The sequence below is a fragment of the Colossoma macropomum genome, unplaced genomic scaffold (assembly GCF_904425465.1).
Source record: "Colossoma macropomum unplaced genomic scaffold, Colossoma_macropomum, whole genome shotgun sequence".
Taxonomy (NCBI): Eukaryota; Metazoa; Chordata; class Actinopteri; order Characiformes; family Serrasalmidae; genus Colossoma; species Colossoma macropomum.
This window is the reverse complement of record NW_023494799.1, coordinates 13,607,584-13,623,826: the sequence shown is the minus strand read 5'-3', so window position 1 is coordinate 13,623,826 and position 16,243 is coordinate 13,607,584. Positions and strand designations below refer to the sequence as shown.

Genomic DNA, 16,243 nt, shown 5'->3' with positions numbered 1-16,243 from the left:
CCTTGAGTGTATACTCAGTTCCTCACTTTCATAAATTCCATATTCATTTTAGAGTAGTTACTAAATAATTCCTAGTAGTTACTAAATAATAATTCTTAGGATTATAAACTGAACAGGTGAACTTGATGCCCCATTACTCTCTACGTTTGTTCCACAGTTTTCCACAGGATTCTTTTAATAGCACTGTTCCTCCAAATCACTACTATTTTGGCACAGCTCTTATAAAGAACACTAAAGAACTATATTTTTACTATAGATTGTAAAAAAAAGGTTTCATGACAAAGAACATTTTCTTTGAAGATCACAAATGCTAGAAGTATGAATTAAGCATGCACAATATCATCCACGCCACATTGGTACACACCCTTAAAAATATGGTTCTTCAAGGGTTCTTTAGTAAATATAGAACCATGAACAAATGCATGATCAAAGAGTTCTTTGCATGGTGAAAGGGTTCTTCAGATTGACGTAGAATGTGCTATAGATGGTTCTATATAGAACCTTTTTGAAAAGGGTTCTATACAGCACGAAAAAGGGTTCTTCTACTGTGACAAACTTGACATTGTAACAACAGCAGAACCCTTTTTGTTGCTATATAGAACGTCTTGTTAAAAAGGTTCTATATAGAACCATATGCAACACATTCCCATCAATCTGAAGAACCCTTTCATGATGCAATGAACCTTTTAATCATGCAAAGACTTTTTTGAGTGTTCATGGTTCTATATAGAATCATTTTCTTTACTAAAGAATCCTTGAAGAACCATCTCTTAAGAGTGTAGGTTAGACCTCATTGGTATTTAAGGGCTGTTTTGAACCAGCTTAATGATGAATGCAATGGGAGTTCCAATTCTAGGTTTGAGATGAATGAACATGCACTGATCCCTGATCAGCTTAGGCAGACTACAAAATGAAACTTCATTCATTTCTTTAGCACTGTTGCTGACTTTGATTAATATGAGCTATTATTCTCCTGGTTTAAGCTTAAATGCAGAATCAGCTTGTAGGAACTGTAGGAACCAGCTCTGGCCGTATGTACTGATAACACTGTTTTTCTCTCAATGAACAAAAATGATTCCACATTGTAATGTTTTAATGGAGTTCTGCCAAAAGCCAATCAATTTGTATTCTTCTTCCTGCGATGAATGGTGTGTGAAATGTAATTGGCAGCTATTCAGAGCTCACGTTGAATTTTAGAGTATGCAGGGCTCAAAATGATCAAACTCATTTAGAGAGCATTCAAACACACTGGACATGATGGGTTATGGTGGGTCATGTTTATGCTATGAAAGAGTTGCCATAAACGCCCACCTTGTACCCACAGTTTTATAGAACAATTTGTCAGATACACCTACCGAACAGGTCAGCGGTGTCTAGTCTTATCTAAAAAGGGCTGGGTTTTCATTCCAACAAAGTAGAAGCAGACATAATCATCTGACTGAATAAACAACTAGAATCAGAAGTGCTTCTGCTTGATTAGAATGAAAATCTGCAGCCAAACAGGCCCTTTCCTCACCCTTATATGGACCGCTCTACCGAATTAGTTCAAACTGCGGCCACTCAGTTAAAAAAGTCATTTATAGAGTACTTTCTATTTCTAGATCTTTTTGATTTCTTTTAATATCTATTTTAAATTTATTATGAGTTTAGTTTATAAATAAAAACTTCAAAAAACAAAAAAATCCTGTCTCCCACGGCCACATGAGCAGTTAGATCCCATTGTTTTGAAATAAGTGTGTCCCAAAGTGTGAAAATCAAAGTGTATCATTAGGAATTATCACTACTGAAACACATAATATGTTTTCTGCAATTAAGTAGCTTGTTTGTGTTTTAATGAAAAATCCTATGATTTAATGTGTGTACAGCTGTTCAGAGCTATGTTTGCTAGTCATGTACTGCGTAGCATTTTAAGTTATGCTCAAAATTAGCTAAAAATGTCCAGCCAGCAATGGTCAGAAACTGACCAGTGACGAAGGGGCTATTCAGCCAAAGCTCATTCAAAAAAAAAATGAGCCAAAGCTCCAACAACCTACCAACAAAGTAAGTATTTCTAATAAATTGACCAGTGTACCAATGAGTGCATCTGTGCTGCAACCTAGAGTACATGAAGTTCAATCTTTTATATGATACCTATTGATTTATTTTGTGTATTTTTGTCATTGCATTTTATTGTTTTACAATGAAATTTGGTTGTGAAAGAAATGGGCGTGCAAGTGCAGGCACATCTGTAGAATAAAAGCCATAACCAAACCCAGATAGCATCTTTTCTGCTCCAGCTTCTCCCATCTTACCGTCCTTCATGTTTTCAAATGTCAGTGTGAGGTTTCTTTGAAGCAGCTCATTGTGCTGACATCTTCTGTCTGTAAGCAGTTCTCGAACCCTATTCCCCCGTGACTCCTTGATATGCGCCGGATATCCTTCCACTTAATCAAGCAGGAGAATAGTCCTCTCCTACACGCAAATAGACTTTTTTTTTTAAATCCAGGGGCTTTGCTGTGACTGAGAGAAAATAAATTACATCCTCATAAAATAACAGGCTCAATGAAAATTTCAGGGGTCATAAAATGTACATTTGAGAGTGGCACAGCTTTAAATTGGTCTTCAGCTTTCAAAAAGGCTTCCATTTGCGTATATATTTATTAGGCTCAGAGATGGAATGGCTCTAAGGGTCATAGATCAGCTGGTGTGATGTGGTCTTCCTTGGGTTTCTAGCGATAAATGGAAGAGCAGAAGTGAATAAGAGGCTTATCACTCTTCACTTCATCTGATTCTATTCAGAGAGTCTGCCAACATGTGTGAAATCGATTTCTCCTCTTCACTCCGAGATGGGGTAGTGCATAGATGTGTGTGTGTGTGTGTGTGTGTGCATGATACGTGTATGTGTGAGAAAGAGTGGTGTGAAAAAGTATTTTCCCCTTCTGGTTTTCTTTATTATTGCATATTTGTCACAATGAATGCTTTAAACAAAATGTTGCATTACACAAAGAGAACTTTATCAAACACAAAGTTATCCCATGTGTTAATCACCCGTGTAATTGCCCCCTTAAAATGACCTGTTTCATGACCTTCAGCAGGAGTAACCGCAACCAACGTTTCCTAAAAGTTGATAGCAGCCTTTCACATTGTTGTGGAGGAATTGAAGCCCACTCTTCTTTGCAGAACTGCTATAATTCAGATATATTCATAGATACTGGTAGGTTTTCCAGCATGACTTGCTCGGTTGAGACCCTGAAATTTTTTTTGACTCCTCAATAATTCCTTAATGCAGAACAGAATTCATGATTCCTTCAGTAGTAGCAAGTTGTCCAAGTTGTGAGGAAGCAAAACATCCCCATGCCTTCCCACTGCCACCACCATGCTTTAATGTTGGTATGATGTTACTTTTGTAAAATGCAGAACTTGCTTCACAGCAGATACAAATGGACCTGTGTTAAACAAAAGGATGACTTGTAGTGAAGACAGCCCAGCCTGTCTATAGAACACTATCCCAAAAAACCTAGGGATTGTCCAGGTGTTTTTTTTATTTTTTATAAACTGTGAGACGATCATTGATGTCTCTTTTGGTTAGCAGTGATTTCTATCTAGCTGATCTTACATGAGTGCCGCTTTTGCCCAGTCATTTTCTTACAATGGAGCCATGAACACTGACTTTAGCTGATGTTGGAAAGTACTGCAGTTTCTTGGATGTTGTCTTGGAGTGAAAATAGTTGTTGTCTAGTGAAAATAGTTTCCTAACCCTTTTCAGACTGATTTCAACAGCATTTTTAATCACTTTTGGATTTGCTTTTGACCATAGCCTAGTGTGCTTCTAAAAACTTTGTGCCGACTACATTACTCTATGGTGAACTTCAATATGACTGTTGTTTACATTCAATAGGGCTGGCTGCATTCAAGCCTGGCTCTGTTCAATTACGTCAATCTCAGTATCAATGAAATTTGGTTACTTTGTGCTTGAGTAACTAAGAGGGCAATTACGTTTTTTACGTTTGATTGGCATACTGGAAAACTTTGTTCCTCAAACAAATAAAATGATCATTTAAAAATAGGTTTAAAAAGCTTTCCATTGTCTAATATTGCATTCTGTTTAAAGATCTAAATTCATTCATTGTGACAAATATGCAGTAATAGAGAAAATCACTAAAGGGGCAAATACTTTTTTCATGATGCTGCACACAACAGATGAAACAGAACACATTTATTCACATCTACTTTAACCACTTAAAATGCCAGGTTTTTTGTACACTAAGACCAATTTGTCAGTAACTACAGGGACTTCAGTGCAAACTGGCTTAGCTTATAGAAGCGTATAATAAAACTTTGGGCCTGCTGACGGGCCCTGTGCAAGGGGTTAACCAGAGAGGGTTTTTCCCAGGATATTCCATCGGTTTGCAGTGATGTATTCTTACTCTAACGTATTACATGAAAAGTCTTCATGGCCTTACAATGCCCAATTTTTAATTATGTACAGTCCCCTAATTGGACATCGTTGATTCAGCTTTTAAAGTCTTCAGGATCTTCTGAATGTAAGAATAAGGTGGCTCTGATTAAAGCTACAATAAAACTCAGCAGGAGCAGAACAAATAGATAATGTGTTAATTGCATGCTGCTGCTGCAGATATTTCAATCCTTCATACATTATCTCTTGAAACAAAAAAACTAGGCAAGCCTAATTTTTGCCAAACTGCCATCAGTTGAAAGGCATTTGTCAGGCTAGTGATAAAGTATGTGATATTAAAAACTGTGCACTATGTGCAGGGATTTTTACACAAGTACATTACTAAAAATCTAAAGCCAAAATAGAGGAGTAAAACTGAATAAAATGCTTCGCTGTTTGTTTTTATTTCTTCTCTGACTTGCTTGATCCTAAGAATTACACCTGGCCTTTTCTCCCCTGTTATTTTTCCACCTAATGAGGAGTCGATTCCAAAGCAGGACTCCAACACATCTGGGGTTTGACTCTTGGCCAGTGACTCTGAGACTCAAAATGCTAGGATTTGACTCTTTGATTCTGTGTTTTTTCACTGTAATTAGCTTGAAAGACAAAGTTTGAGTAGTGTGAGTTACTCGGCTTTATTATCAGGTTTTATGATGTGATAAAGCTGCTTACTAGCCGCTGTAAGAACAAACTCTGGTAAAAAAAAAGTGTTTCTGATATGTCTGCCTCTATACTGCATCGTCCTGCACCCTAATTTTGCTTATGAAACCAAACTGATTAAGGTTGCAATGATCAGAAACAAGGAATGAAAACCAGAGCCAAAAATAAACAACTCTTTTCACTCAACACCATAGAAAAGAAGATGAAGCTGGAGTTCTTATCAGCTTCACATTTTCCGTTCCACCTTAAATGGCACTGCAGGTACATTCTGGCACCTGAGCAACTGCTGCATCATTTAAGGTGGAATGGAAAATTAGAATAAGAAACCAACTTCAGCCCTGTGAAAAGAGCAAAAGAAGAAAACATTCAGCTGCTCCAGAACTAAAACTTCACTTTAAATCTGGGTAATAATGATTCATTTTCAAAGAATTATGAGCTCAGTAATGACTCTCTCAGTACGACACTCCATTTCCCCTGATCCTATAGCCGGCTTGAGCGCTCATTCAGCAGCCTCTGTTAAATAAGCTAGCTTATCTGATGGTAAGATGTGTTCAAACAAGTCAGCAGTCAAGCTACCTGGTATGAATACAAATTGTCAACACATCTCTATAACCTGCTTAAAACTGGGTAAACTATGGTTAGAATGGTTTAATCTCTGTTGCATTTTTTATCACTGGCTCTGGCGCTGTCTTGGTTCAAATTAAGTGGAGTTGAGGAGTCAACTCCCTCGACTCCAGTGGCAGGAGCCAGGAGTTCAAGTCGACTCCAGAATGCCCAGAGTTGTGCATCAATACCTGACATTCACACAGTGAACACGGGTTTTCAAACTGTTATACAGTTATACATTAAATGGATATCATAATGCACTTCCTTCCCTTCTGTGACGTATTCTAAAACCGTATATTCAGGAGACAAATATGACTCAAGAAAGACTTGATTTCATGAATGGGATTTGATTGGATTGTGAAAAGCTAGCATTCCAGAACATGGAACTGTCAGATAATTAACAGGCTTCTCCAGTAACATTGGTCTTCAATATTTATTAAAGCATTTACTGAACAACTACAACATACAAAGCAAAGAGCATGTTACATGCATGTTATGTCAGTGTTTAAGCTAGAACTGCTGAGTAACAAGCTATTAAGCCCAGTATAAGAAAGTGAATGTACACCACTGTTAACTTGGTGCTACCATAACACTGCAAGTCCCATATTGTCATAGTGCTGGTGACTGGATATTCACAGGCTGCTTGCAAAGTAAAGATTTCTTCATTAAATACTGCTATATGCCTTCCACCCAGTGAGTGCTGGGATAGGCTCCAGCACCTCCCACAACCCAGGATGATAAGCGGCTTAGATGATGAGTGAGAGAGTGAATACTTCTATATAATATTCATGAATATTTGGACAATTGTACAATTGTGGATTAGTTTACGGCAGTCCCTCAGTTAAAATGTGGCTTGTGCAAAAATTATGGCACATTTTATATATATAAACCTATTTTCACTTGGTAAACAAACAAAACGTGTAATCATACAAACTTTTATAGTACCACTCCTCATGGTTCCCTATTGAGTGTTTTGTTCATACGTATGACATAGACTACACCTCGTCTTGTCCTACAGGAGAGACTGTCCCCAGCGTGAGGTGTCTGGGAGACCCTCCTCCACTTCAGCAGCTGTGTGAGATGCCCTGTCCTGGGGACTGCGTGCTGGGACCCTGGAGCTCCTGGTCATCCTGCTCACACTCCTGCTCTGACAAACATGCAGAGGGCAAACAGAGTCGCTCCCGCTCCATCCTCGCACCTCCAACAGAGCGTAAGATACCTCGCTTCGCGTTAATTTTTGTCAATTTACACATGGTGCTGGATAACCCCAAGTGAGAAAATAGCCTTGAATTGCAATGCTGACCATTGCTGTGACTAAATAATGGATGGAAAAACACGAAAACAGTGGGTGGATCTCACGCAAATAAAGTAATTTGCAAGTCTTATGTGACTTATTAAGGCTGAAAGCAATTATTAGCTTGTTCTTTTTTTTATATGTCCAGGAAGCAAACATGAAATGACACGCAAACGAACAGTAACTGCTGTCAGCCATTAGATATTACCATTACTATGGGCAATTATTTTATTTAGAATAATTTTCATTTTTTATACCACAGACTATTCTGATGTATGACTTTCGAACCGACTAGGCTAGAGTGAGTTAAAAAGGGAATGAGTACAATGCCACCACTGAAAGGCCTAAAAGGGGGGAAATAAGTCTGTTTGTAAGGCTGTCAAATTAGCCTTACTGTACCCATGTGCATTAAAGGCCTTTTGCGAGAGTTTCTGACGAGTTATTCACAGCACGGCTTTTAAAAAGCACAGCACAATGGTCCTAACTCTGAGTGAGCCCTTGTCATTGACTCTAATGCTTCAGCTACCCATTCACTGCTAGGTTCCCCAAAAGCAGCTTGCAGTTATGAATTATGCATGTTCTTCTCGTGACAAACTCATGCACGTTGTCTGACCCGATAACATCAGCTTGCCCTTTTGTCCTTAAACATGCATGCACACACACATGCACACACACATGCCCATGTGAAAGAAAATTATTGTCTGTGACAGTGTTGTGGATGGAAATGGATATCACTCATGGTTATTTTAGGGAGCTGTAAAATAGCTGGGTTATTTGCGTTATACAATACTGGGCAAAACTCAAAGACCAGCTTTCATTTATTTAATTTCCAAACTTCTAAATGTTTTAGTAAAGTACAAGCTATTCAATTTTCAGCAGTAAGAGAAAAGTAGAAAACATATATTTAAGAGAAAATTACAAAGAAGCCTCAACAATAAATATAACATCACATTTTCAGTGTTTAATGTGTTCACTCTGCCTTTATTACAGCTTCCATCCTTTTCAGAGGCTTTTTTTCAGTTTTTCAAAGAACTCTGCATGGCTATTTTTTCACATCTCCAAAGTTCAGTCTTAAAAGTTGGTTAAATTTTCTACTTCTTACAATCCAAGTAAACCCAATCACATTCAGGGATGCTGAGATCTGAGCTTTCGGGTAGCATTGTCCATTAATAAGTAATATATAGCCTAAAACATTCTAAATTATTATTATTATATTACAGTCTTAGTCAAACTGTGTATTTTCTTCTTCTCTAAAACTTCAAATGAACAAATGAACATGAACTAAACTACATTCATTTTTGTTATTAAATGAAAAAATGAAACATAGTAATAATAGGTTTCTGATCTGCCCTGGATGTTTGAACTTTTTTAAAATGAAGCTTTAAAACCCAAGTAACTCAATTACTTAGAGTCTAAACACATCACTTAGATATCTAAATCTGTTGTTTTGGTCCAGAACGCTGTTCGCAGCTTTTCTCTCTTCAGCCCGACATCCAGCACTTGGTAGGTGCCAAATAAGCATCATTAGGTGAGTCCGAAAAAATAAATCCGTGGAAGCTAATTCCCATAACTTCAGAGAGACATCAAACTCTGCTGGACTCGACAGTAATTTCCGAGTCCACCTTACCCCTGAGTCTGAGACTAGACTGAGATGAGAATGAGACTGCTACTTTATGATCCTGAGACCGGTCTCGAGACTGAGTCTGGACACAAGTACTACAACATTACTTCTAGGTCTTGCATGGTTGATAGGAGCCCCATTTTCTCTATATCTTTTAATCATTTTTTGACCAATTTTGGAAACTTCACTCATTTTCCTTTGTCTTTCACTTCCTCTTCCTTATGCAGATGGAGTATTTTATATCTAATCTCCTTCAAAAGAAAAAAAAATGCTAATTTTTATGTAATGGTTTTGACAGGAAATTTAATAAATGGAGGGTGGTCTCTGACTTTTGCACAGAACTGTGTATTTCTAATAATATATTAATCTTTTATTTTTAAAGTAGGTTTTATCAACCTAGGTGCCTTAAGTCTTTAGACAGGCAGCTTTTTTATCATTTCAGTAATCCTTACTCAGCCATTAGTCAATAAGTGCATTGTCTGAATATAGAAGGGAAAGGATGCTTGCCTGCCCCTGTTCTGGAGCAGTGGAGACCATGTGGCACCCACCCATGCGTGGTGTCCTACTGGGTTACTTCTCCGTGGGGCCCCTGCACTCCAGACCTCAGTGTGGAGCAGAACACCACAGCCCAGGAGGAGGCAGTGGAGAGAGGCTGCGGCACTGCCATACAAACTCGACAAGTCTTCTGCAGGAGAGCTGACAATGAACATGTGGCGCCAGAACGGTAAGCACCGCAGAGGACAAAAGCTCATAAAGTTGCTGTGTAAAAATACTGAAAGAAGTACAAAGTTGCTGACAGCTTTGTAAAGTACTGTAAGTAAAGTACTGTAAATATACAAAACTGTACTGTCAACATTTTACTGTGATTTTCCAGCCTTATAGTATCTATTGTAAACACCATGAATCTTCCTGTAGACTAGACTTTTGATTGAAGAAATTACTCTTTGCTTTTGCTAATTGCTGATACATCAGGGCCCAATACCCAGAAATCCTCGGCCATGCTAACCCGAACATGTGGGGTCATATATAACTGCACTTCATGCACAACTACAGCATTACCCACCAACCTTATAGTTCACTAATTCTTAAAACTCCAAGTCTTGTAACTACACTCCACAGATAACTGATACAGATTGTATATCAGGGGTCAGCAACCCAGGAGAAGAGCCATTTTGTCTTTTCAACAAAAATCAAACCATCTTGGGAGCCAAAACTTAGTAAAGCTATAGCCGCTTTTCTCACATCTCCGCCAGGAAACTTTCTGCAAAAGTAGAATATTTTTTTGTAAAATATCTCTTAACATCTGATTTTTTACGAGGCTGAAGTCAGCTTCTCATTCACCAGCTTCTCGTTCAAATCTTGATAGAGATTTTCTTGGGAATTCTTAGATAGCTTATTTTTACAGGAACTTACTGTAATTTAGCTTTAGCATTAGCTCATCTAAAGTAGCAGCTTTCTAAGTCTTAATCTTCTCGTTGTTTGACATGAAAACCTGGTGCTTTAATGGCCAGTCACTCATTTTTGTAATGCCAAATAATTTTTTCCGCAAAATTTTTCCTAAATTTTGTGTATTCTCAAACAAATATATCTGCACTGAACATGTAAAGCCAGTTTATTTTTGAATAATAAAATGAGTTTGGAGGTGTTCCTCTGTGTGCCTGTAAAGGTTTCTTGGTGCTGCTTAGCTTTGTAGTCTGTTAGCAAAAGTAATATGGATGCCTGCTAGCTAAATGTTTGACAGGCATAGCAACAATAACTAAGGGAGGTGGGACTGGTCATCATTTTGCAAACAGTCAATTGCAAAATGCAGTAATCTTCTGTAATTTACATTTACTGTAAAATTACAGCAGTTCTTTACAGTGTGGGGTGACAGTTGCAAAAGAATGTAGGAAAAGAGGGAAAAGAAGAAGAATGAAAGGAAAGATAGACGTATGAATTCATGGGTGGCTAATAGAGCAGCGAGAGACATTGAAAGAGAAGTTCATTTCCACTCTAAGAGTGACACTCTATGAGATAATGAGGTCAGAGGCTATTCAGAAGGAAGAAAATTAACATCTAGGGGTTACAAAAGCAGCCAGATCTAAGTCACTCATGAGAGTCTTTTTAGAACCAGTGCACAAAAAGGTTCTTGAGAAACATTTGGCTCCAAGCCTGCAATCTTTCTCTCTTGCCCAGAAAGGTTATTGAAGTGTCTAGCTAAGCTGTAGAGATTGATCATGAATAGTGTTTCCACATGAATGCACCAGATGAGGTTCTAAGGGTCAGTGATGTATCCCAGAGAGAGTCAGACTGAGAGTGGAAACAGAAGATTTCATGTCTAAGCTCCATGTGTTTTTGTCATTAACTGTCTGACCTCTTCTCTAGGTGTCCTGAATCCACCCGTCCAGATGAGGTCCAGTCCTGTACTCTTCCATGCAAAGTGGACTGTGTCGTAACCCCCTTCAGTGAATGGAGCCCATGTCCAGCTTCCTGCTCACCAGGTGCACTGTGGGAAAATACAGCTTAACAAATGTTTAAGCAACTGTGGTCATCTGATTGGTTGATTTAGCTTAAATCAATTAAATTCAGAGCAAAGGTTTCTTAAACTTTACCAAAGATTTATTTCTTAATTGAAGAAGAAGAGTTTGGTGAGTTCATTCAAAATGCATCTGACAGAATACTTAACAAGGAATTCATTTAATTTCATTTAATTCCATTAAGTTTTAAAAATATTTCTATAAAACTAAATGGTTCAGATGTAAACAAAGTCATTCAGAGTGGTTTAGTGTGAAATGCTTTAAAATATCCATGGTGGAGAGATACAGGCAGGGTCTTGTAAGGCAAAATACACTTTATTTTTTCAGATTTACCTCTATTTTACTGTTACTTTACTGTTATCGATATAACACTGGTGGATTTGGATACTGGATAAAATGGCTGTATTGGGGTTCTAGACATCATGACCCCTGGTTTCCATCACCACCACTGTAAAGAAATACAAGTCTGTAAGTTTCTCTACAGTAAACCAATTCACATCAAACCACCCTGAATGACTTTGACTTTTTTCACACATATTGAACTTGAAATGTTCACATTAAATTGAACTTGAAGTCAATTGTTCTGTCAAATACATTGTAAACCCTGATATCTTTATTCCAATTATTATTGTGTTATAACATGTTATCCACATGCTAAAGGTTAGGTTTGGATGCATTTTACAGATTTTTGCTGTTTTAACCATGATAGTGTTTTGTGGTCCATCTGTCTATAACGTATTGTCCTCTGTGTTTACCAGTTAAGTCTGTGTTGTTGTTATAAAAGACAAGCATTTAATTATAGTCAGCCTCCTAGACAGGCACAAACTGAGTTCTCTGAAATAAGTGATTGTGTTCAAATAATGAGAATGAAACCAAGCATTAACATATTTCTGCCTATTCAGCCTATAGCAGTTTAGTCCTGCCCATTCATACTGAAGTTATAAAGAGGGTTTCAATCCAGACTGCTTTTTTGAATGAGGCACAACATAAGGCAGCCAGTAAAAACACAGCTCACAAATATATATATATATATATATATATATATATATATATATATATATATATATATATATTTATGAGTATATATTTATATGGCACGGTAGCGGAAAAAGAGTGTTTAATTAGAGGTTGGAAAATTGTCATGTTAAAATTAATTATAATAATAATTATTATTATTACTATTTTTGGTACAAAAACACACACAACTATCATAAACAGACCATAAAGGCAAATATAAAACAGAAGAAAATGTATGGTATTAACACTTTTTAAAAACAAAAAAATCTTGTTATGCTTTACTATAATTATGTTTATTTGCATTTTATCTAACTCCGGTTTCCTCCCACAGTCCAAAAACATGCAGGCAGGCCAACTGGACATGCTAAATTGCCGCTAGGTGTGAATGTGTGTGTGAATGTGTATGTCTGTCTGTCTGCCCTGCGATGGACTGGTGACCTGTCCAGGGTGTATCCTGCCTTCCGCCCAATGACAGCTGGGATAGGCTCCAGCACCCCACCGCGACCCAGAAGGATAAGCGGTTTAGATGATGGATGGATGGATGGATGCATTTTATCTAATGTTATGCAGTGTTTTTACTGGCAATACCAAGATATATACTTACTGCCAAGAAAATAGTTTTAAACAATTTTCTCAACTGCCTAAGACTTTTGCATAGTACTGTGTGTATAGACACACACACACACACACACACACACACACACACACATGCAGAACAGATGCCTTTTTTTGTCTTTCTTAGAATTTTATTAACTTCTTTTTTCCCTTCAGTGAATGCCACGATCAGCACCCAGTCACGCCACCGGATTATTATCCAGAGGCCAGCTAATGGCGGTCAGGAATGTCCAGCCACACTCTTTGAGGAGAGAGAGTGCAACCCACCACCTCTTTGTCCAACATACAGGTGGGTCAGTACCATACAGCCAAGGTGTTCAAGCTGAAAAATATCCCATTCTGAAAAGTCCAATAATAAGTAAAAGTTTAAGCTGCAGTTGTATGAAAAGGTTTGGACACCTTTGGTCAAATTACACATTTTGCTGATTTTCTAAGTGAAAAGAGGTTAACATCCCCTCTGCATGGAACAAACATGAACTTAACGTATTTCCACAAATTTTAATTCACAACTATTATTTATTCGCTGAATGTAGTATTTTGTAAAAATAAAACATACAGTGTGGCTGTAAAAGTCTGTAAAAAAGATATCTAAACACTTTTCTTATGTAATTTTTACTAAAGTTGGGAAATGGCATCAAGAAATGGAAGTTAGGAAGAAGAAGAGATTTAATGACCAAAAAAAATCTCTGGTAGAACTGTTTTAGATTGGTCAGGCATGCAAAGCAAAACTCCCACATCACTGCCAAGGACAAAGAAGTGGCTTTGACTGTCGCCAGACTTTTGTATTATTGAAATTTTGTGGGAGTATCTCAAACACGCTCTGCATGCAAGCTAATGAATTTCTGAACTGAAAGCATTCTTCAAGGAAATATGGGGAAAAATCCTAAATCAAGGGGATCTTTACAAAGGGGATCTTTACTAAGTACTGACCTAAAATGTGTCCAAACGTAAACATGTGTTATTTGTTTTCCAATATGTTAAATCCATTAACTAGTAATAAGTGTCCATTGAAATTCACAGAAATATATGATATCTAATTTTGTTTAATGCCGAAGTGGTGTTAACTTCTTTTCATGTAGAAAATCAACGAAAATATATGTATACAGTTGTATGCAACATATAACACTTTATTTTTAATAGTACTTATGAATAATATTTTGTATCAGAATTAAGCCTCTACGTGCTCTTTTTGGTTACTATTATCATTCATATTTTAGCGGTAGATACTGTATGTTTTTTAAGAGTGCTGATGTTTTTGTTGCTGACTGGCTGGCAGATGGCAGACGCACCGCTGGCACCCATGCATTCTAGTACCTGATTCAGTGAGGCAGGCTGTGGGAGGCCATACTGAAGCTTGTGGGCTTGGTCTGGAGACCAGAGGTGAGTGACTATTGATTTCTGTTAAGTTGAATCACTGCGATCACTGCCGCTTTCTTTGCAATCTATTCAATTCTATGTGATTTTCAAAATGTAGCACTTTTTACAAGAGATAGCAGGGGAGAGTGCATGTAGAGGCGAGTCTTCAGACCACGGCAGACGGAACTGAGTGACTGTGCAGTGCAGAATTCAAGGAAGTTTATTCAACCACTGAGGGACTAGGACACTGACTGAGCATACTGTAAAAAATGTCTCGTCAGATCTACCTAAAAAAACGACTTCATGTGGTAACAAGTAAATTGACTAGTTTTATTCAACCTAAATAACACGTTGAATGAACAATTCATTCAATCAAAGTAATTTTTTGAGTTGAATAAAACAAGTTCAATTGCTTGTTACTACATGAAGTATTTTTTTAGGTAGATCTGACGAGCCACTTTTTACAGTGTATAAAAAGTTTGAAAAACAGTAACTATTTTGAATGTAAATGGGGGAATATGGACAGCTCTCATTGTTTAATTTGGCATAGTACACAAATGGTCTTCATGGCAGTGTGTCTCAAGAAACACTGCTGTGACTGCTAGGAATACGAGTAAGTGACCCAAAGCACTTTGTACAGGAGCCTGTTTTACTACATGAACAACTGCTGTTATATTTTACCTGGCATTATGTTGTGTCCTACACAAAATTGTAGGCGGTATATTTTAATGGCCTAAATCACCCTCTCAGAAAATGGTACCAGCGTTGAAATCTCTGGGTAGGATATTTTGACAGTCTAAACCTCCTTATCAGAAATCGTTATCAGCATTAAAGGAATAATCAGCATATTTTGATAGCCTAAATCGCCTTATCTGGGCTAAGTAGTAATATTAAGCTGATTCTGTACTGAATTTACATTAAAAACACAAAAAATGTTTGAAATAATAATTACTGCACCATTCTAATAATATGCATGTGCTCGGTTAGACCTCTTGATGGGTAGGACATATTTTTAGAACACAGCGTTTTGGGCCAGTCACAAGTGGTACACCCCTGGTTTGTTGACTGTAACTGAGTCTTACGCAGTGGACAGAGATTAGATAAAGCTGAAGTTGGCTTCTTATTCTCATTTCATATTCCACCTAAAATGTAGCAGTTACATTCAGACGCCTTTGATGGCACTAACGTCTAAATTTCGAATAAGAAAGCTTTGGTTTGTAGCATAATGACTGTCATGATTATGTCGTTTGCCAGTTTTCATGTATTCACTAGCTAGCCACCTTGGTCATCTCAGTGTAACATATAAATAATAAACAAGATGTGCAGATTTTAGCAAATTTGATGTGCATTATTTTGCCTGAAGGCAATGCTGTGTCCGTGTGTGTGTGTGTGGAGTTTGAGGTGGGCTGGTCTGTATCATGTAACTCCTAAGAGCTCCCTAAAACAAAGAGAGGAAAGGGGAGTCCAAAGGGGAACCCGTCCTCCTCTAAGTGACACAAGATAAAAGATAATCTACTGAACTAAAGTCAAAATGTCAATAAAGGTGGGGCGGTCTTTATGACCCAAGAGCCCCTGAAAACACTAATTAGATGTACTGTACATGTTGATGTTTATTAACCTATTAAGCCTGTTGTTTTTAATTATTGTTTTTATTAGATTACTTATTATTTATTTATCTTATTATTTCAGAAATTGTATTAAGTAAAATTATCCTATTTTTGGCACAGAGTTTTGCTTGTTTCAAAATGTCTTAAAACGAGTAAAAAATGTTTAGCATTAACTTAAAGGCCCCATATCATAGAAAACCAAATTCTCCTGCTTTTTTTAAATAAAAGAGAGTAATGTAATATGTAAACATTGTTAAGGTTTCAAAACATACCATTCACTTCCCAGTTTATCCAGTCCATATATGGAAGCAAAGCTGCAAAAACAGCTCATTTTGAATTCATTGTTTGTGTGATGTCACGAAAAAACAACACATTTACATTTACATATATCTGCCCCTTCAGCTTACAGCAGTTTAGCCCTGTCCATTCACACTGAAGTTATAAAGAGTGTTTTAGCCTGAACTGCATTTTGCATGAAGCACAATATAAGACAGCCCATTGGAGCAGAGCTTATTT

The 16,243-nt window shown here is 37.4% G+C and overlaps 1 protein-coding gene across 1 annotated transcript in view; it reads left to right on the top strand.

Annotated features, from left to right (window-relative positions):
• Positions 1-16,243, top strand: part of thsd7bb (thrombospondin, type I, domain containing 7Bb) — a 115,277-nt gene that overhangs the window by 55,087 nt on the left and 43,947 nt on the right. The window contains exons 7-11 of the mRNA XM_036587031.1: positions 6,720-6,911; positions 9,106-9,340; positions 10,981-11,096; positions 12,921-13,053; positions 14,041-14,144. Of these exons, the coding sequence (XP_036442924.1) occupies positions 6,720-6,911; positions 9,106-9,340; positions 10,981-11,096; positions 12,921-13,053; positions 14,041-14,144 (780 nt within the window). The remainder of the gene's footprint in view (positions 1-6,719; positions 6,912-9,105; positions 9,341-10,980; positions 11,097-12,920; positions 13,054-14,040; positions 14,145-16,243) is intronic.